The 20896-nt window shown below is 37.2% G+C and overlaps 2 protein-coding genes across 5 annotated transcripts; one reads left to right on the top strand and one right to left on the bottom strand.

The window, feature by feature from the left end:
* Nucleotides 1-1044: 1044 nt before the first annotated feature.
* On the bottom strand, nt 1045-4030 carry LOC109161279 (amino acid permease 6-like). Its single transcript, XM_019309600.1, has 7 exons — nt 3932-4030; nt 3546-3770; nt 3167-3260; nt 2842-3071; nt 2417-2559; nt 2093-2323; nt 1045-1452 (listed from the first exon to the last, which is right to left on the bottom strand). Exons 1-7 carry the CDS (start codon nt 4014-4016, stop codon nt 1045-1047), a joined length of 1416 nt encoding a protein of 471 aa, XP_019165145.1. The 5' UTR covers nt 4017-4030.
* A 3458-nt stretch (nt 4031-7488) lies between these two features.
* On the top strand, nt 7489-18510 carry LOC109161380 (pre-mRNA-processing protein 40A-like). Of its 4 annotated transcripts, none has more exons than XM_019309748.1 (29): nt 7489-7837; nt 8776-8837; nt 9263-9322; nt 9423-9755; nt 10848-11024; nt 11141-11217; nt 12256-12325; nt 13024-13076; nt 13190-13247; nt 13384-13685; nt 13812-13884; nt 13996-14094; nt 14261-14329; nt 14402-14479; nt 14587-14673; nt 14789-14823; nt 15013-15118; nt 15424-15504; nt 15597-15689; nt 15796-15849; nt 15980-16096; nt 16185-16283; nt 16549-16596; nt 16670-16762; nt 16909-17016; nt 17132-17193; nt 17344-17446; nt 17535-17834; nt 18092-18510. In XM_019309748.1, exons 2-29 carry the CDS (start codon nt 8805-8807, stop codon nt 18224-18226), a joined length of 3003 nt encoding a protein of 1000 aa, XP_019165293.1. In that variant the 5' UTR covers nt 7489-7837; nt 8776-8804; the 3' UTR covers nt 18227-18510. The 4 variants fall into 4 exon arrangements, with proteins under 4 accessions (XP_019165293.1, XP_019165291.1, XP_019165290.1 ...); XM_019309746.1 differs by having other exon boundaries at nt 7490-7837; nt 9426-9755; nt 13384-13721; XM_019309745.1 differs by having other exon boundaries at nt 7490-7837; nt 13384-13721.
* Nucleotides 18511-20896: the final 2386 nt, after the last annotated feature.

The following is a 20896-nucleotide window of genomic DNA, read 5'->3' as shown; positions in this document are numbered from 1 at the left end:
AAATAGAGAGGGAGAAAAAAGAGAAAAAAGACAAAAATAAAAATAAAAATACTCAGTTAATGTTTTTACGCGCCTACGGCAAGGCGCGTCAACTTGACGCCGTCAAGTGCGCCTCAAATATAATTTTATTTTAATGGGTCTCACATCAGAATAATATGTATTCTGTATGTGTTAGTGATGTAAATGAGCTGAGCCGCTCACGAACCACTTGTAAGCGGCTCGGTCAAAGCTCGGCTTGAGCTCGAGCGACTCGTTGTTTTTTATTATTATTATTATTATCAAAAATTATAATTTTACTCCATTCTACTCTAGTACTCTCGTCGCAGTCCTGCACTCCCGCCCCCATTCTCCCCAAGCCCTACCTCTGGAAGGTTGTCGACGACAATGACACGGGGACGAGATACGGAGACACCGGAAGACTTTCGGCCGACGACTCATTTGATGTCAAAATCGAACCCGAACTCGAGCATCAATTGTACGTCAAGCTTGAGCCGAGCTCGAGCTCGAGCCAACCCAAGCTCAAGTTCGGCTCAATTCGTTTACACCCCTAGTGTGTGTAAGAGATCAAATGCGGAGGATCAAAGGTCTTCATGTAAAAAAAAAAATGGTGAAAAATCTCAATAATTTACAGTTTTGATAAAAGTGTAGCATTTTGTATGTATTTATTTACAGTTTTGACAATGTACTTTTTTTCAACTTTACACCACACTTTTATTAAGAAGTGTAGCGGGAATGCCCGCATATTTTTATGTTCACTTTTGTACGTAGTAGTGTATCTTTTTGTTTCGACCATCTTGCATTCCCTCTAAATTAAAGTCTTAATAATTAATTAATTCATACTCTCTTCCCCACTAGCATGAGCTTAGGCCTGCTCGAAAGGTATTTCAATTCGTCGTAAATATAACAATATTCAATTCCGTGAATATATACATCATTCATCAATTTTAATTTCACCAATAATATATATTGCATGCTCATCCGATCCCACAAATTAAAAAAGATTGAAAATGAATTTGAATACATGGAAGTATATATATATATATTTTATGGCGCAAATGGGTTGTAATGAAAGACATATTTGATTAAGTTTCGAACAGATCCGGCGGCGGCGAGAAGGGAGACAAAGAAGCAGAAAAGGCTGAGTGTCTGCAAACAAATCCATGCGCAGGAGAATCTCCGAATTTTTGCTTGTTTCATGTACATTTGTATTGGGAAATATATGGTGAGAGGCCAGAATGAAATGGCTCCCAGAAGACCCACGAAGGCGTTGAAGAAGGGGAATATCAATCCCACTATCACCGTGAATATCACGTATCCTGTTCTCCATAGTAGCCTGAAGAAGTTGAACTCCCAGAATCCAAGAATGATGAATTCTGCCGTTATCAATCTGTTTTCCGGCCACATTCTCCGGCTCCAGCTCTCTACAAATGCAAATACTGGTTGAGTAAATACCTGCACCAGCACACACATGATCAATCATGTATATTTAGTTTTTTTTTTTTTTTTTTAACTCTCAACTCGAGAATGTGCATTGGGTGTATTATCCTATCTTGTGACCTTAGCTCTCAAATTATTAGACCAGGCCACAACGAGGAATTAAACCAACCTAGGTTATGCTCATGGCTTCCCAACTCAAATCAAGAAGACCAATAGGTCGCTTATGGATAGATGGCATGCATTGGGTAAATCTCGCCTTATTTATGACCTAGCTGTCAAAGGATCTAGGTTGTCCCTGACCCGTTCAAACCAATAAGACCAATAGATCGCTTCCATGCAAAACCCCAGATTGTGACCCTATTAGATCACAATGATAAATCAACCTACTAGCTAGCTTGTTTATAGTGATCAATTCAAACTAATAAAGTCAATAGGCCGTTGCATACATTAGGTAAACCTCATCACCTTATAACCCTAATCGTCAAAGGATCGAACTACAATAAATAAATCAGCCTATGTTGTTTATAGTTTATCAGTTCAAACCAAGAAAGTCAATAGGCTATGCTCTGACACTGTAACCCTAATCGTCCTTTGAACCATGATATATTGATATCAACTTCCTCTATATATATGTGTGTGTTTATTAATTATGTACCTGGTAGGCTCCAATGAGGTGGACAACAATGCATGCATTAGCAAAGTCAATAAGCCAGTATGGTTCATAGAAGCCATGATCATCTGTTAAAAGGTTCCCCGGAGCATCAACTCCGAATGCAACATATCCGACGATCCCACACAGTGTGTAGAAGAGCGATGACACCATGATCCCAACAAAAGTCGCCTGTTTCATCACTCTGTTCTCTCTCGGGGAAGCTTTTAGTGTATCCTGCAATAATCCCCCATTATTATATTAGATACAAATCAGATAAAGTTTGTAATAAGAAGCGAACTGAAGAAGTTCCGAATAAGAGAGACTTGCCTGTATTTCAATGACAACAATGGAGAAAGCAAAGGCGATGGCAATGTTTCCAAGAGCAGAGAATGTTTTCCACATCTTATCCACAGCCGAGTTGTCGTTGCCAATGGGCACACCCGTCACACTTGTTCTTACCGGCGTTCCACCTGGTAGATAAACAGGTGCGTTCAAATCTGAGACCTCTCATTTGAAAGACCATAGCTATATCGTTGGACCAAATTAAAATGTGATTAAACACTGCTGGAAATTATTGAATTTCCGATCACCTGAAAGTGATCTTAAATCAAGTTGAAAATAAAAAGTGGTCGAAAATAGCAACAAAGGTTTTTTCGGATACCAAAAGTGGTCAAAACAAACTTTCTACTGATTTATGATAACTTTCAGGTGATCGAAAATTCCAGAATTTCTATCAGTGTAAAGCTGCGTACCGGCGATTCTTGCAGCAGAGAGAGCAAGGCCGATGATGGCGTAAGTAAATGACATGACGGCAGCAATGACTGACATGAAAGAAATATTGTGAAATTTTGGTATTTGACTAAGGATCATCTGCACTGCTCCAAACTCCAGTATGTAGGTCCGGGTTGACGGAGAGCATTCCGGCGGCCTACCATGCCCCCCGTACGCGTGCTTGTGGTAACAGTTGCTTCTTTCAATCGCCCTCGTCATCAATTCAATAAACGTTACTTCATAATATAATGTTCCAACTAGTTTACCATAATCAGTTATTAGCTAAGCAACGAATTAAATACTTACCCTAAGCTAAGAGCTGTTGTGATTACGTATCCAATGGCAAGCCCAATTAGAGTAGCATATTGGGCAAGTGCACAAAACATAAATTGTATGCCACCTGTAATATAATCTTGTGATTATTAAGTTAAGCATGTGCTTCATCTCAACTAAAAGCTTAAACTGATAATTGGATTGCTGCTACATGCTAAACACGCCCCTCACATGTGCGTTGGGTTCCAAGCAACACGTGGACTATAGTTGTTTATGTGGTCTGATACCAAATTAAAGCATGTGCTCCATCTCAACTAAAAAGCTAAGCTGATAATTGGATTGCACATTAATGACTATATGCTCAATGACGAACTTGAATGGGTTATTCTATTTTACATATATACATACATACCCAGATGAGTTCTAACGGCGTCCATGTAAGAATGGTTGCGCGTGCCTTCCGGCGAGCGGTAACAATCCGTGAGTAGAATGGAAGTGTACAACGTGATGACGGAGAAGACGAGCAGAGCAGCCGGTCCGGCGACGCTTCCCAGCTGCGCCACCGCCCACGCTAGAGACAGCACACCAGACCCTATTATTGCAGTTATTATGTGCGCGCTTGCCGTTATCAGTGTCCCTACATATATATATACATTCACTACATCCATGAAATACTCAAAATCTTAATTAACTTTAATTTTCATCAAAACAATATAAAAATATATATATGCATATACACTACATATATATACCGGAGATTTCTACAACACCGACATCGTAGAATTTTTCCGTATATACCAGTTCTTTTGATGCGGCCATCATCATCGAATAAAGAATCTTCTGCGCCTCCTTCTTGAACAACCACACTTGTAGTTCTCTCCATTTCTGCAATTCGATCTATCTCTTTCAGTTCTGAATTGTATATATATATGCAGTGGGTATAATACTAAGAGTCTGCGTCTGTGTAAACTTTGATTAAAAAGAATAAAAGTAATCTAATGACAGTATCATATCATCTTCAGAGATCGGTAGAGAAACTAACTTCAGGGAATTGAATTGAAGAAACATTATTCGATCTCCGCTACAACAGAAACAACTAACGTAACCTGCGAGCGAAAAGCTTTGATTTTGGCCCACGATGTGTCCGGAATCCGAGGGCGGTTGTTTTTTGTGGATAAAAGCGCGACATGTTCCATTAAGTTTGGAGATCGTAAGTTGAAAGCCAAGCAAAGTACGATGATGTCGGGTTCATGATAAAGATCCAGTCGTCGCGTGTTCTTTCTTTGCCCAATTTGACCCAGCACCTTATTGACTTTTGTCAATTATACTTCAATATATGGTTCCCTGGTTTATGTAAGTGATGCATAATTTTATCTAAAAAATGCTGAACTTTATAATAATATATAAATATAAATTGATGATAATCAGTTTGGTTGGTGGCCGTGCACTCTTATCCCTTAAGAGAGGTCATGAGTTCGAATCCTTTCTTGCATGGAAAAGTCAATCTGGCTAACACTTTGTCCCGCCTCCTATAGTGAGGGAGTGAGGGGATAAGGGATGAGGTCTCTTCGACTCTATGTTTGGCTGAGTCGGGCGCCTAACTCGAGCGAGTGGTTTTTTTTTTTTTGCCTGCTCGGCTACTTCTCTTATAATATATGCAGTTGACTAGTTTAGGGATTATAACAGTCTAACAATTCCTAGCTCTAAGTGGAAAAAGTGAAGGCGATATACTCAAATTACTCGGCCGCCTAAGCGCTCCCCAGGCGTCCGACTAGCGCATAACGCCTTCTACAACATTGTTGGTGGGTCCTGGGGTCCAAGCCTGCCCTTCCCTATGAGTGTGCTGAGTTGTAACTCTCATAACTTGGGTGATCCACGAACAGTTCGGGAGGTGTTAGACTTCATGTTCACTAAGAAACCATATTTCACTTTTCTAATGGAGACAAAGGTGAAGTGGGATCATGCAAAAAGGTTGAGGGTTCGGATAGTGAGGGGTTCTTGAGTAATATTACATGTACTCCCACTTTTTACTCAATTTTGTACTCATTGCTGAAGTGTCATTATTTGATTGGTCTAAATAACAAAGTGGGCCACTGTTTTTTTCATTCACTTGAATTTATTAGTACACGTGGCGGGAGTTTATACTCCATAGAAATACATATATCATTTTCGGGGGTTCTTTTATGTGGACCCGGTAGGATTGAGTGGTGGTTGGCGTTATAAATTATTATTATATTTTATTATGTACAAGCCCATACTAATTCATAGAAAATACTTTATTGTTAGTAATTTACTTTCTCCCCGAGTTAATAGATTAATTAACTTATATATATATATATATATATATATATATATATATATATATATATATATATATATAGTGTGCGTGTGTATATTCTATTCGATTTTGAGATTGAATATAATTTATGTTTGGTTTTTTGGTCAATTTAATTTTTGTACATATTCACAATAATTGATTATTACTGACGGGTAAACAAAATATCATACAGAGTAATTGGTAATTGATTGATAATTGGCAATTTTGATCAATTTAGTTATAGTTGTTGATTATTATTTTGCTTACCCTTACATATCACGTTTAGAGATGATTGTACTTACGAAATTACTTTTAATTACTTACTAAAAAGGGGAAATTCATGTAATCGAGTTTATATGCGATATATTTCCATGATACAGGTTATTATTATTATTATTATTATAATTATAATAATAATAATAATAATAATAATAATAATTATTATTATTATTATTATTATTATTATTATTATTATTATTATATACTTACTAAAAAGGGGAAATTCATGTAATCGAGTTTATATGCGATATATTTCCATGATACAAGTTATTATTATTATTATTATTATTATTATTATTATTATTATTATCATTATTATTATTATTATTATTATTATTATTATTTATGTTGCGAAAACCCTAAGAATATGTTCTTTAAATTTATCAATTTTTTCAATCAAGAAGGAGGGTTAACCTCATCTAAGCGCTCTCCTGTAACTCTACGAGTCGTTGGAATCTCAAGAAAATCTTCCTTCACCCGCCAAATACTCTATAACAATCATCCTCAGTCATGCGCGATGGATCGCTTCGCCAAATGATTCGTTACGTACATTTCATTGTTCTGCTCCTTGTAATATTATTTATGTTGCGAAAACCCTAAGAATATGTTCTTTAAATTTATCATTTTTTTTTCAACAAGATGGAGGGTTAACCTCATCTAGCGCTCTCCTGTAACTCTACGAGTTGTTGGAATCTTAGGAGAATCTTCCTTCACAATCTCGACCACATCACCCGCCAAATGCTCTATAACGATCATCCTCAGTCATGCGTGGTGGATTGCTTCGCCAAATGATTCGTTACGTTGCATTGTTCTGCTCCTTGTAATATTATTTATGTTACGAAAATCCTAAAAATATGTTCTTTAAATTTATCATTTCTTTACGAATCAAGAGGGAGGGTTAACCTCATCTAGCACTCTCCAGTAACTCTACAAGTCGATCGTTGGAATCTCAGGAGAATCCTCCTTCACGTACGTACAATCTCATCTCAAACACATCAACCGCCAAATGCTCTCTAACGATCATTCCCAGTCATGTGCGATGGATATATCACTTCGCCAACCAAATGATTCGTTACGTTGCACTGTTCTACTCCTTGTAAACATGCAATATTTAAGTTTGATATTACTTATCCGTCCATCGTCGACATTCGCTGAGGAAGTTGGTCACAAGTTCGTGGGATGATCTCTTACTATTATGATAATTAAGTCAATCAACAAATTTCTTTGCATCACACTCCACAATAACCTTCCGATAACTTAACCTCGTTCCCACACAAGTTTGAGCCAATTCAGAATAGCCCATGCTTCAACTTCATCGATTGAACACTCATCAATGTTAGCAATGAAACCAACAACCTATACTCTGCAATCATCCCAAAAAAGCACATCCCTCGCTCCCAGTTATGCATGTTCTTGGGTCTCTGCTCGTATTCGTATTGAGTTTCATTCACTGATCATTCATCCTTATTGCGCTACATCTGATAGTTAGTTTTTATGTTAATAAATATAAAATCAACATTTTGAATATGTAAAATATAAATTATTATCAAGACCGGAGAAATATGACATAATGAACAAAACCCCTAATTTTTATATCTAAAAATAATAAGTTTAATTTTTGTTAACATTATCTTCTAATATTGATGACACTTTTCATTTGCAAAAAAAAAAAAAGAAAAAAAAGAAAAAAAAAAGGTCAGATTCATGCGATTATTTCACTGTAATGTAATACGAAATACACGGGGTGCTATAAAATGCCGACCGGAACTTGTGTCATTTTGCCTCAAACTCCAGAAAAATCCCTCAAAACCCCGCTAGAATCAGCACCGGCTCGTTTCCTTCGCTCCACCGCTATACCTTTGAGAGCTTTAGACATGGTGGAATACGCACATTTGGACTTAAACGGAGAACTGCATTTTCCTGGACCTTTTTAACGCATCTGTTCTATTGCCAAGCCTTGAATTTATCTAATTACTGTTCAAATTCAAGGCCTTGCTCTGGGATCGGGTCGTCTTGATTGTTGCTAGGGTTTAGGTTTCAGGGTTGACGCTATTCCAAGCGGGAAACGTTCTGCTTAGTATACCCTCCGTTTCCTGACTGAATTCTGGGTATGATTTCTGTAGAAAAATTTAACCTTTCTCTTTTCATTCCGTTTTAATTTCAAGAGCTGAATGGTTCCCCTAGAATCAGGTCGGTTACCGTTATCTGTTTGTGCTGAACTGCTGGCTGATTCTGAGATTCCTTGATAGAGCAGTTTTGAGCTCCATTTTGTAATCAAGTTACCAGTTTTATGCCAAAAATCTTTACTTTCAGATGCTATGGGAACTGAGTTCTGAAGTTCTATTGATCGTTGAGCTATATGCTTTATGCCCATGTCTTTGATTTTAATTCATAGCATTTATAGCTTTTAAATTATGTCAAAATGTCTAAGCTTGTAGCCTGTGCCTTCCAAATTCCTTTCAAGTTTTCAAGATATGTGTTTATGCAAAAACTTTGATGCTGCTCTTATGTTTTATTGTACTTTTGTGTGTTTGTTTTCTTTATGTTGGCATGCCTAAAGGGAAAAAAACAAAATGTGGAGATTAATATTTGCAAGTTCTAAACCTAAAGCTGTCTAATTAATGCTGTTTTGTTTGTGTTGGTTCTTAAACTTGATCTTGTGTTTGCTTTGCCCTACAAATCTACATAACGAGGCTTTCCATTGTCAAGCTAATCGTCTTTGAGGTGTTTTGTTTATCAGTATATTTGTTAGTAATAATGAATGTACCTAAATCCGCAGGTCATATGACTACTTTTCTTTCCGTTTGTTTTGATTTCTTCATATAGGATGGTTTAAAATCTACAGTTTAGGCACTTGGCACATTTCTCTCTTGTGGTAAACGGGGTGATGAAGTAAAAATAACATGCACACAGTGTTCCTACAAGCTGTCCAATAGTATAGTTAAAGTTATATGGTTGAATTATATGATATTCTCTTTTGACCTGCTTTCTTTAATGGTTCTTTATTTTGTATTTTACACCCGTACTGATTTTATTGTCCTATCAGATTTTTTGTAACTTGGGTCCTTGGCTGCCATGGCTAGCAACTCTCAGTTCACTGGCATGCAGGTAATCCTACGTAGAATTTCTTTTTGTTCCCCAAATGTTATCAAATTCCTTCTACTTTATAAAAATTATCCTCTTAGTTTGTCGGATTAGATTATAGAAATCGTTGCTCATATTTATAATGTTTAATAGTCCGTTATGTATCATTATTCATTACCATAACATTCTCTTGTAGGTACTTGTGATATTAAATGAATGCCTGATGTACCATAGTGTACTGTACTTATGTTTCCCTTCAGTTGTTGATTTCATAATAATTATAGTACACGATATGTCTTTTGCTTTAATTTCTTCGATAATTTCTTTATCTATTAATATTAATTATAAGAAAAAGAATTGTCTTTGACAACTTGGCATATTAATATTTATCCATTTATTAGTTAATATTAATTTATTCCATCTCTTCTTTTGACGGACAATTGGAAAAGCCACCTCGACCTCCTCTAGCTGGTCCTCCTCAAAATGCTCTTCCACCTATGTCGATGCAAGTAAGTTTTCTTACTTGAAATATACTTGAATATTGCATCCCACATCTTTTCTTTATAATTTTTATGATGATTTTATATCATTTCCTGTTTCATGTACCAGCAGCAGTTCCGACCACCCATGGCTCCACCACAGCCGCCACCGCCATTTATTCCTGGGCCGTCACAACAATTTCAGCCTCTTGGACATACAAACGTTATGATGCCTCCTCCTCCCCCTTCACAAGTTCAGTTTCCTCAACCCATGCCACAGATGCATGGTCGACCCGTTGCAGGAGTGCACAATCTGCCTTCGGGGCAGGTAATTCCGCCACCTGATTTTGCAAACAGGCCTGTCACACCTGTTGCAGCACCGCCTCAACAGAACTTTCAAATTTCAAATAACTATATGCCTGGTCCTAGCGGCCCAAGTTTGCCTCATTCTACTTCCTACACGGTATGAAAAAAAGAGCTTCCATCACAATTTATTTATTCAAGTTATATTCAAATCACCACCCCCTTTTTTTGTACGTTCTTCACTTTCTATTATATTTTATTTTACTTATATTGCATTGACTTCTTTTTTGGTGCACAAAAGAAAAACATAGGAAATAGAAATAGCATTCCATAAAGAATAAAATTGACAAAAAAATAGAATGAGAATACTATTCCATTGATTGGTTCCAAAAACAGAATACACACTGAAATAACATTCCTAAAGTCTATTCCTTCAGTGAACCAGACAATGGAATACAAATCATATTCTATTCCATATCTATTCCATTCTTCATTAAATAGCATTCATATTCCCTTAAAATTCATTCCATGAACCAAACATATTGTTAGAGTAGTGGTGGTGAGAATGGAGCGGTTGGAGTTCTCCAATTGCATTATTCCCACCACTGCCACCAGACCCTTACCCCTCCAATTGAAATTTCTAAGACCATAGTGGTGGGTTGCTCCAATTGCTCTAGTTGCAGGCCCTGCACTTCATCTAAATGATTTTCCAGGGAGCAATTGAATTGTTCAAACTGCTCCTCCCTCCCAAACAGAAGATTTAGAAAAAAATTGCATTTTGGTATTATTGAAAAATTAACTATATAAGAATGATGGAATGGCTACTACTAAGGGGGAGTCCAAAATGACAATTTTCTTTAAAAATGTATTGTTCATTTTGCAAAATTCCATTCCATTATTGGTCAAGTCCATGAACCAAACATGCTCCGATTTATATAATAACCAAGCCTTTATTTTCTTTTTGCCAGCTTTTTTGCCTTGTAAATCAACTTTTGGTGGTTCATCTTTTCCTTTTCATTAATTCATGGGACCTTTTTCAGTAATTAATTCATTTAAAATCTATTTCCATTTTTGTCATGTTTATTTGACATTTGTCTGCCTATCTGGTCCATTTATCGGAGATCCTTTTCCATATGTTCTTTCGTTTTAAATATCTTTCTCTTTTTCATTTACAAAACTTGATTTATAGTTTTCTTTCGTTCGCCCATCATTGAAATTCATCAGTTTTCCTTCATCTTGTCGTTAATTGCAGATGGATTCAGATTCTTCTGGAACACAATATCCGACACAAACAAGTGATCCTGGTTTTGCCGTTGGGGGACAACCATGGTTGGTAACTGGGAACCCTAACATAAAACCTGTAAACACACCTGTGCAGTCGACCAGTGAACTTGTGCCAAAAACAGAAGAAAGTAATGCTGCTATTCCGGTGAGGATTTTCTTAAATTACTAAATTATATACAAAAATTTATATATAGCATTCTTGTTCCACCATTAAATTTTTTATTTCTCATATTGAGTTTCTTCAAATCTTTTACATATCAGGAAGCAAATCCTCAACCTGTCTCTGTAGATAAGAAGCCATCAGATTGGACAGAGCATACTACCCGTAATGGCAAGAAGTACGTGATTATCTGATTTATGCTTTTATGTATTTTACAAGTAGTGGCTGAGGTGCAGTTAATATGTATCTAAGCATTTAAGAGTGTCAACAACTTTAGCAATGTTACTGGCAACTGGCAAGCTTATCGCGGCGCCCCCCCGACCGCCTTGTTGCCTAGGCGACAAGTTTAAAAATACAATATATATATATATATATATATATATATATATATATATATATATATATATATATATATATATATAGAACATTCTAAAGTCTAAACAATTAAACATATTAAACATACATCAAATTACTAAAATCAAAATAATCTGTACCATAAATGCATACCTTTTGTGCGTGTGGTGGGAGGGTGTCGACAGTCGAAGGGCGATGGCTGTGGGAGGTCAACGCACTGGGTCTGAAGAGCGACAACGAGAAATGCAAAATGTTTCTTCTCTCTCTTCTCTATTCTTATTAGGTCATACCTTTTTTTTTTTTTTTTTTTTTTTAATATATAAAAAAATAACATTTTTAAAAAAATTGGGTCGGGTTTACGGGTTTGGACGCCAGTTCGGTGTCCATGGCATCGACTGGGATGCCTAGGCGACGCCGGAGCTCGCCTCGCCATTTTCATGCGAGGCAAAGCCTCCAGCCGTGATAAGCATGGTTACTGGAAACCACTTAACCATTTTAGTGAGAAAGAGTTGAGAGAATATTGTTGTTCCTTCTAAATTTGAGCTATTCATTGATAGAACCAAAAAGTTGCAGTAATAATACTTCATATAAAATGTTTGACTAAGAATAGACCTAACTAGATCCAACTTATTATGAATGTCTGTACCACTTCAAGTAACCATCTTGTATGGGGCATATTCTTCAATGTGTTTCTACTGTGACCGAATTTGCTTTTATCTTCATTTTATATGTACCTTTAAGCATAATACTTGTCTTGTGCTTTGTTCAGGCATTATTAATTCCACAGCTCTAGTAATCATTGCATTATATTAATTCTGTGAAATAACCCACATTTGTAACTCCTACCAACTGATCTGTGCAGATATTACTACAACAGAAGGACAAAGATCTCTAGCTGGGAGAAACCTCTGGATTTGATGACTGCAATTGAGGCATGTCTTTTATTTCTTGCACTTTTTGCATGCATGAGTTATCCTTGGGAAGTGGGCTTGTGAGCATTCGGGAAAAGCACCAATGTTTAGGAATTATTGTTGTTCATTATTTGTCTATCTTGCCTGCTGCTTCCCATTTGTGGCAACACCCTTTTCTACCACAAAAAGAGAAATAAAATTCTGTTTGAATGCTTTGTTTACCTAACAACAAACTGCCTAGTTTGGGAAGCAAGTTTAATTTCTGTACTTTGAGGAGTGGGCTTTTATTTATTCATTTTATTCTTTGTTTATATAGGCTTGCGTAACAGTACTAGTAGTTTCATCATTGCTTTTTTGTTTGTTTGTTTGTTTGTTTTGCATCACATGTCTAATATTCTTCTTGGACATGCATATTTCAAGTGTTCTTCTATCTTCCATGTTAGAAGTTTAGTGTTATTTATATTCTGTTAACTGTTTTGATTGGTTTTTCTCATTATTCTGTCTGAATTAAGATAGCCCAGGACGAATGTTTTGGCAGTAGCTAGTGAAAATATGTATCTATTTTCATCAACAGTTTTTGGTATTTATACATTGGTATCACCAGGCGACTACCCCAATCTGCTATTATTTTCCTTTTGGCATCTTAGGACTAGAAATGACCAGTTTGTTCTCTTTGTACTCTTGCTGCTTCCCACATAATTTTTTTTCATTGGTGACAGAGGGCTGATGCAACCACTGACTGGAGAGAATGTACTAGTCCTGCTGGCAAAAAGTGTGTAAAAAAGATTTTCCATCCTTTTTTCCCCCCCTTAAAACCTGTTCTTTGAAAGCTACTTTTCATATGTATTATTGATGCTTAAATTTATAAACATGGATACTCTGTAGGTACTACTACAACAAGGTTACCAAGGTGTCGAAATGGGCAATGCCTGATGAGTTAAAGGTCCTTTGAGCTGATAAAACTTAATAATTAGTTATGATTAGTTTTCTTACTTACCTTAATGCAAGAGCTGATAGTTGTTTCTCTGTGGTTGGGGTTCTTGGATGCTTTTTGTTCTTCTCCAAATATGGGAACTCAGTTGGCTCGTGAGCAGATCAAGGTGGAGCCGATCAAGGCATTAGAACAAGAAAAGACTGGTCTCGCTCATGCTCCGGATACAATATCTTTTTCTAGTGCCAAAGCATATTCTCCAAAAATAGAGTGTTCATCAGTCTTACCTCAAGGAGCAGGGGCAAGCCCAATACCAGTGGCACCGGTAGTCACTTCAGAATTGTCAAGCCTACCTGATAATGCATCTAACACCCCAAGTGACTCGGTTACTGTGCAGACTCCTACCAAAGCCGCCTCACCAGTTGTTGCCAAGTCAGATGGACATGGAGTGTCAGTAACACCAGCTGATTCAGTCACAACACAGTTGTATTGCATTTTTCAACTTCTTCATAAATCATAGCGTAAGTTTTGCAACTGGCAAGAATTCTTGTTCACTGTTAACATAAATTTTTGCAGGACTACTACTGAGATTTCATCAGCTCTTGATGCTGCAACTAATACAGATGGAGGTTCTCCAGGAAAGACACAGGTTTATTGAAGAATTATATTCTAGACCTGTCATTGATGATAAGTTGATGTCTTTAAAATAAAAAAGTAGTGTCATGGCTTGTTTTTCACTTGTTTTTCTCCCGTGTTTTAGGAAGTTGAAAAAAGTGCTGGAATTTCTGAAAAGGGAAGTGCTTCTTCATCAGACGAGAAAATGGCTGAGGCATCACCCTTAGTTTATGAGAGCAAACTGGTGAACTCTGTTTATTTCCTTATGCTTTGTGAATCTCCTCTTTGTTTGTGCCCAACAAAATTTTAGCTTGTCTTTGCTTAATCAGGAAGATGTTATTGAGTAACATCAACTCCGTTTGTCTTCTTATTTTTAGTCTTGCACTAACTTTTTTCTTTCTTTATTTTAGGAAGCAAAGAATGCATTTAAAGCTCTTCTAGATTCTGCAAGTGTCGGGACTGACTGGAACTGGGATCAGGTTAATTGGTTTTTCTCTAATGCTTGCTAATCCATTTGAGTAGCTTATTTACATGTTCTTTAAAATTGTTAGGCCATGAGAGCAATAATTAATGATAGAAGATATGGTGCTCTAAAAACACTTTCTGAGCGGAAGCAGGCTTTTAATGAGGTAAGTCCTCTCACAAGAGCATTAAATGTTCATATGGTATCTTATGAATGTTTATCTACCTTCACTTTCTTGCTACATGTCAATGAATGTTATGCTCCATCTTCTAGTATGTGGGACAAAAGAAAAAACTTGAAGCAGAGGAGAGGCGTGCCAGACAGAAAAAAGCACGAGAAGATTTCAAAAAGATGTTAGAAGTAAGAACATACTTTTACAATTTCATATTGTAAGAGCTTTCAGCTTTCGTTCATCTGAAAACACATGAACTTTAAAATTTCTTCACAAACCTTGTTCTTTTTCAAATTGCTGCAGGAATCCAAAGAGCTAACATCTTCCATGAGATGGAGGTCTGTCTTTCTATTCTACTGTGTAGATTATCTTGTTCTTCTAAATGTTCTTATTCTTTAACGTTTAAAAATTTAAACAGTTTTTGGTCATTGTTCTTATATAGCAGTGTTATCTCTAAAGGTTGTTTTAGGTTATGGTCAATATTGTATTGTTTTTATTACCTAACCATTGTCTTGTTGGTTCTTCAGTAAAGCAATATCTATCTTTGAAAATGATGAACGTTATAAAGCTGTTGAACGAGCAAAGGACCGTGAGGATCTTTTTCAAGATTACATAGAAGAACTTGAAAAAAAGGTGAACTTCTCATCACGGAAAGGGAACTAAAGTGTTTGTTTTATATATTTTTGAGCCCTCTGGCTGCCAAAATCTTATTCATTGTGTAAATTTATTTTTTAGTTACTATTTGCAATTCCGTGGTTCTATAGCTTTTGTTGAAGTCTAATTCTTTTCTAAAGTCCTTAAGTGCATTCTAAGGTTGTGTTTATTTGTTGAACTTTTATGGTACTTGTAAATCGAAGACACCCCCAGTGTCCATTTTATGGTTACTTGTTAAAAAAGGAGCTTTTTCTATAATTAGCCTCCTATTGGTTTTTTATCAGGAAAGAGCAAAGGCATTGGAGGAGAACAAGCGCAATAGAATAGAATACTTGGAATTTTTGAAATCCTGTGACTTCATTAAGGTACAATGTTCATTGAATATATTGTACTTCACAGAAACATGTTTTCTTTGGAAAGAATATCACTTATCTTATTCCCTATCTTGTTGCTCCAGGCAAGCAGTCAATGGCGGAGGGTCCAAGACCGCTTAGAGGCTGATGAAAGGTCCTCACGCCTTGAGAAATTTGAGCGCTTGGAAATATTTCAGGTAATCCTAAGTTGCTTTTCTATGGAGCAACTTTATCTTACCATACAAGAGTTGTACTAGAATAAAGTTATTAGTACTAATTTAAACTTATTTTGGTGTATGTTAGGAGTATATACGTGATTTAGAGAGGGATGAAGATGAGCAAAGGAAGTTGCGAATGGTAAATTAGTAAATAATCACTTACCTCCTTGAATTCAGAACTTCACTTATTGTTTTGCTCATATAATTTCTCCCTTCTCTATTTCTCTCCCTCTCTCTCTCTCTCTCTCACACACACACACACACAATAGGAGGAGTTGAGGAAAACAGAACGTAAAAACCGTGACGAGTTTCGCAAACTAATGGAAGAGCATGTTGCTGAAGGTTCTCTTACAGTCAGAACTCACTGGCGTGACTATAGCATGAAGGTGGGTTACTTCTCTGTCCCATGAGAGCGACCCTCTTAATATAATTTTTTTTTTTTTTTTCTTCTTCTAAAGATGGTTCCATTTGTAGGTTAAAGATTCACCTGCATATCTTGCTGTAACATCCAACACCACAGGGTCCACAGCAAAAGATTTGTTTGAAGATGTTGTAGAGGAGCTGGAGAAGCAGGTAAATTGCTGTGAAAGTAATTACTAATTAGAATATAAATCGCCCGTGATGTTAGTGATATATTTTATGAAAAGCTGTCTATAAATGTCACCATATGAGTATATGAAATTCAAGAAAGAAGTTCTTCTCCCTCCCTCTTGAATCATGGCCGCCTCGAGTCCCTTTTCAACTCATTTACATTACAGGGCTTCATTGCGTTTCCATTTAACTTGGGGTACAATGATATGTTTCTATGCATTTATGTTTAATTCTGTGCATTCTGCAGTATCTCGATGACAAGGCCCGTATAAGAGATGCAGTTAAAATGCGTGAGGTAATTATTCCTTTTGGTCTTGTCGTTTTGTGTTTTTACAGCATTCTAAGTTGTCTATACTCTATACTTTCAGATTTCTCTGACATCAAGCTGGACCTTTGAAGACTTAAAGGCTGCAATTTCAGTAGATATTAGCTCGCCACCTATATCAGATACTAACTTCAAGGTATACTTTTCCTCTTCATTTCTACCTATAGAATAATAATAATAATAATTCTTAGCTTTTTCCTGTCTCAGATCCTCTTATTTTGCTTCAGTTTGTTTTTTGTTTATTACATTTCTCAATCTGATGTTCGTACTTTGTGTTAAAAGGTTGTTTTTGAAGAGCTGATGGAAAGGGCCAAGGAAAAAGAAGAAAAAGAAGTTAAAAGACGTAAACGTCTTGCAGATGACTTCTATGAACTTTTATGCGATTCTAAGGTGCTTAATTTGTACATACCCCCTCTAATGCTCTCTTATCGTATTGTGGCTGTTGATCTAATAATAACGCCATTCCTTTTATCCATTCAATTGATATAATTCGCTTTCATTGTAGGAAATCACTGCATCGTCAAGATGGGAGGACTGTAAACCATTACTCGAGGACAGGCAAGACAGGTTCTTTAGCTTGTATCTTAATTTTGTCGGAATAGTGATCGAGAGCGAGATTTTTTTTTTTTTTTTTTTTTTTTTTTTTTTTTAAACGGCATTTAGCTTTCATGCTTCCCGAGGAAAGTCTGACTCTCCCTGTCTGATGCCTACATACAGGAAGATGAATGAAGAGGGCTTTTTGCAGGAGGTTTTCGATAAATTTGTTTCAGAACTAAAAGAAAAGGCTAAAGAGAAGGAAAGAAAACGTCGGGATGAGAAGGTTTAAAACTCATCTCCATTTCCTTCATGAAAGTTTTCATATATAGTGCAGAGAGCATTACGAGTATGATTTTGTTACTACGGTGCAGGCTAGGAAGGAAAAAGACAGGAAAGACGGGGAAAAGAAAGAAAAACATGGAAGGGAAAAAGATAGAGGAGATGAAAGCAGCCGGGGAGGCAAAGATAGGGGGGCTAGAAAAGAAAGTACCGACAGCGATAAGACAGAATCATACAGTATCGAAGACACCAGAAGAACCGGAAGCGACAGGGACAAGAAACACCGAAAGCGACATTCCAGTTCCATGGACGATGCAAGTGTAGACGAAGGCGAAAAGGATCGGTCAAGGAGCTCTCACCGCCACAGTAGTGACCACAAGAAGTCGAAACAGGTACGAAACACTCTCTTATATTTTGAACCGTCCGATTGTTGAGCATATAACCATTAATGTGCAATCCAACTATCAGCTTAGACTTTTAGTTGAGATGGAGCACATGCTTCAATTTGGTATCAGAGTCAGACCAAAGGTCATGGGTTCGAAAACCATTAATGTACAATCCAACTATCAGCTTAGGCTTTTAGTTGAGATGGAGCACATGCTTCAACATTTACTCTTAACAGCATAAATATAAGTCGTTTATATGATAGGGGGAGCAGCATGGATGGGAAACGAAAGCCGAGGGGCAGCACAAGAAACACAAGAGAGATCACAGGACCAGTTCTCATAGAAGCGGCGAATATGAGGAGGATTACAAGGATGGCGAGGACGGGGAAGTGCGGTAGCTCGCTCAATCTGGCAGTTAATGGTTTCTTCTCCGGCTTTCTCTGTATATATATACAGTCAAGTCAGGCAAAATTGGCTAGATCTGTTGTCTTACTAAATTCATACAAACTAGCTGTAAAACCCCCTAAACTGTAGAGTCAGAGTCACCTTGTTGCATGTAGTGAAAGAAACTGTTGTCAAGAGACTAGAATTATCCATTAATTTGTTTGCTTAAAATATTTCTGCATTTGCCATTGTAAACCTGGATAAGTGTTGAATGAAAGGGATAAGGTTTTGAACTTCAGCTTTTTGAAGGAGGTTTATTTATTTACTTTTTTACATTTGTTCGTCGATTATTAATTTTTTCACATTGGGTTTCACGACTTTTAAATCTTCTACATTTGTTCTTTTCGACTTAATTCTTAGTTACTAGTAACTAAATTTTAAGCAAATAATGAAAAATAATAATTTCGTCTTCAAAGATAAATCACTGGTGATTGGAAATTATATTTGATCTAATAATTGCATTTGAGAGAAATTACTAAGCTGATAAATTGAATTATATTTTTGTACTAGACACATTTACAGGTGATGGGGATATGGGACCCTGGGGGTCCATTTTATTGGCAAGATATTGACCCAAGTGGGGGTGGTGAACAGGTGAAGAAAGGAGATTGGCCCAAGTCTTATTAAGCTAAAAGGACAAGGGGCATGGTGACCCAAAAGAGAAGGGAGAAGAGTTTTCCGAGAAGAAACGCCGACCGGTAACTGACCGGCGGGGGCTCTCGTCGGATTCCAGGCGGCGAGGCGTGGCCGGCGGGGGCACTGCGCAGCCCGTCATGTCGGCGGCGGGTGAAGGGAAGCAGGTTGCAAAGACCAGAGTAAAAGGAACCAAGGGTGCCCGCATAGCCTGGCACACCTCAAACCACTAGCCCACACTAACTCGTTGTTACCAAGGCACGACACCTTTTATTTGTTCCAACTTTCTCGCGTGGCAGCCTTGACCACAGGCCATTGGCCGGCCGGCGACGGGTCCTGCTGGTTACCTCAGGCCGCGGCGCGGCCGGCGGGGGTGGTGCGTCCCCGGGCATGTCAATGGCCCCCCCTTCCCGGGTGTGGGGCGGTGTGCGTTGCCGGGGTCGCGTGGTGCGGATGGTGTGGTGTGGCATTACGGCGAACGTGTCGGCCTGCGTAGCGATGGATTACGTGGGACGCGTGGACGCCAAGGGAGGAGGGAGGTATGCTATAAATAGGGGTCCTGGATCCTTAGCAAGGGGCAACTCAAACACGAGAGGCACACTGGTCTAGTAGTTCTTGGTCTATACTCTCAACCCAGAGACGTTATGCCATGGAACCGTGTTCACCATTCATGGTGAACACGGTTCCAACGGTGTTACTACACCGTTATTTTTTTTTTCCTTAATTAATTGCGTGACTTTTCTTCTTTATTTTCACATTTTGCGGTTTCACTTTAATTTGAGGTGAACAAAGATTTCGGACATTCATAAATTATGAATTCATGCCTGCACATTCACTTTGGAACCATGCCTACACATTCCCGTCCGAAATCACGGACATTCATAAATTATGAATCCATGCCTGCACATTCACTTTGGAACCATGCCTACACATTCACTTTGGAACCATGAGATTATGAATTTTCTGTTATGAGATTATGAATTTTCAGTTATGAGATTATGAATTTTCTGTTATGCGATTATGAATTTTTTGTTATGAGATTATGAATTTTCATTACATTCATAATTTCGAACATTCATAAATTATGAATTCATGCCTGCACATTCATTTTGGAACCATGCCTACATATTCCCGTCCAAAATCACGGACATTCATAAATTATGAATCCATGCCTGCACATTCACTTTGGAACCATGCCTACACATTCACTTTGGAACCATGAGATTATGAATTTTCTGTTATAAGATTATGAATTTTCTGTTATGAGATTATGAATTTTATGAAAATTCATAATCTCATAACAGAAAATTCATAATCGCATAACAGAAATTCATAATTTGATCAAACGCGCGCCGTTAACTCCACATCCGCGAATTTATTATTATTTTTTGCCTAAAAACGACGTTGTTTTGCCTTGTGTTCACCATTCTCGGTGAACACGATTCCATGGCATAATTTGCGCTCAACCCAGCCACTTGAGTTTGATTTCTATCATTAGCATAGTTAGTTATAGTCCACCCTGTGGGCCGCGCTCTTTGTATTTGGGCCTGTACCTCTGGCTTTGTATGCATTAACATTTATCTGCAAAACGACGTCGTTTGACTAAAAACGCGTGTCCCACTTTAAAGTAAAAAAAATTCAGGTTCGATTCTCGGCAATAGCATTATTGTGGATATATAGTTATGAATTTTTGGATATATAGTTATAAATTTGTGGATATATAGTTATGAATTTATGGATATTTAGTTTATTTATTGTGGATATTTAGTTCATTCATTGTAGATATTTACTTCATTCATTCACTGTGGATATATAGTTATGAATTTATGGATATTTAGTTCATTCATTGTGGATATTTAGTTCATTCATTGTGGATTTTTACTTCATTCATTCATTCATTGTGGATTTTTACTTCATTCATTCACTGTGGATATATAGTTATGAATTTGTGGATATATAGTTATAAATTTCTGGATATATAGTTATGAATT

The sequence above is a fragment of the Ipomoea nil genome, unplaced genomic scaffold (genome assembly GCF_001879475.1).
Source record: "Ipomoea nil cultivar Tokyo-kokei standard unplaced genomic scaffold, Asagao_1.1 scaffold2922, whole genome shotgun sequence".
In the NCBI taxonomy this organism is placed as follows: Eukaryota; Viridiplantae; Streptophyta; class Magnoliopsida; order Solanales; family Convolvulaceae; genus Ipomoea; species Ipomoea nil.
This window is presented reverse-complemented; position numbering and strand designations above follow the sequence as displayed.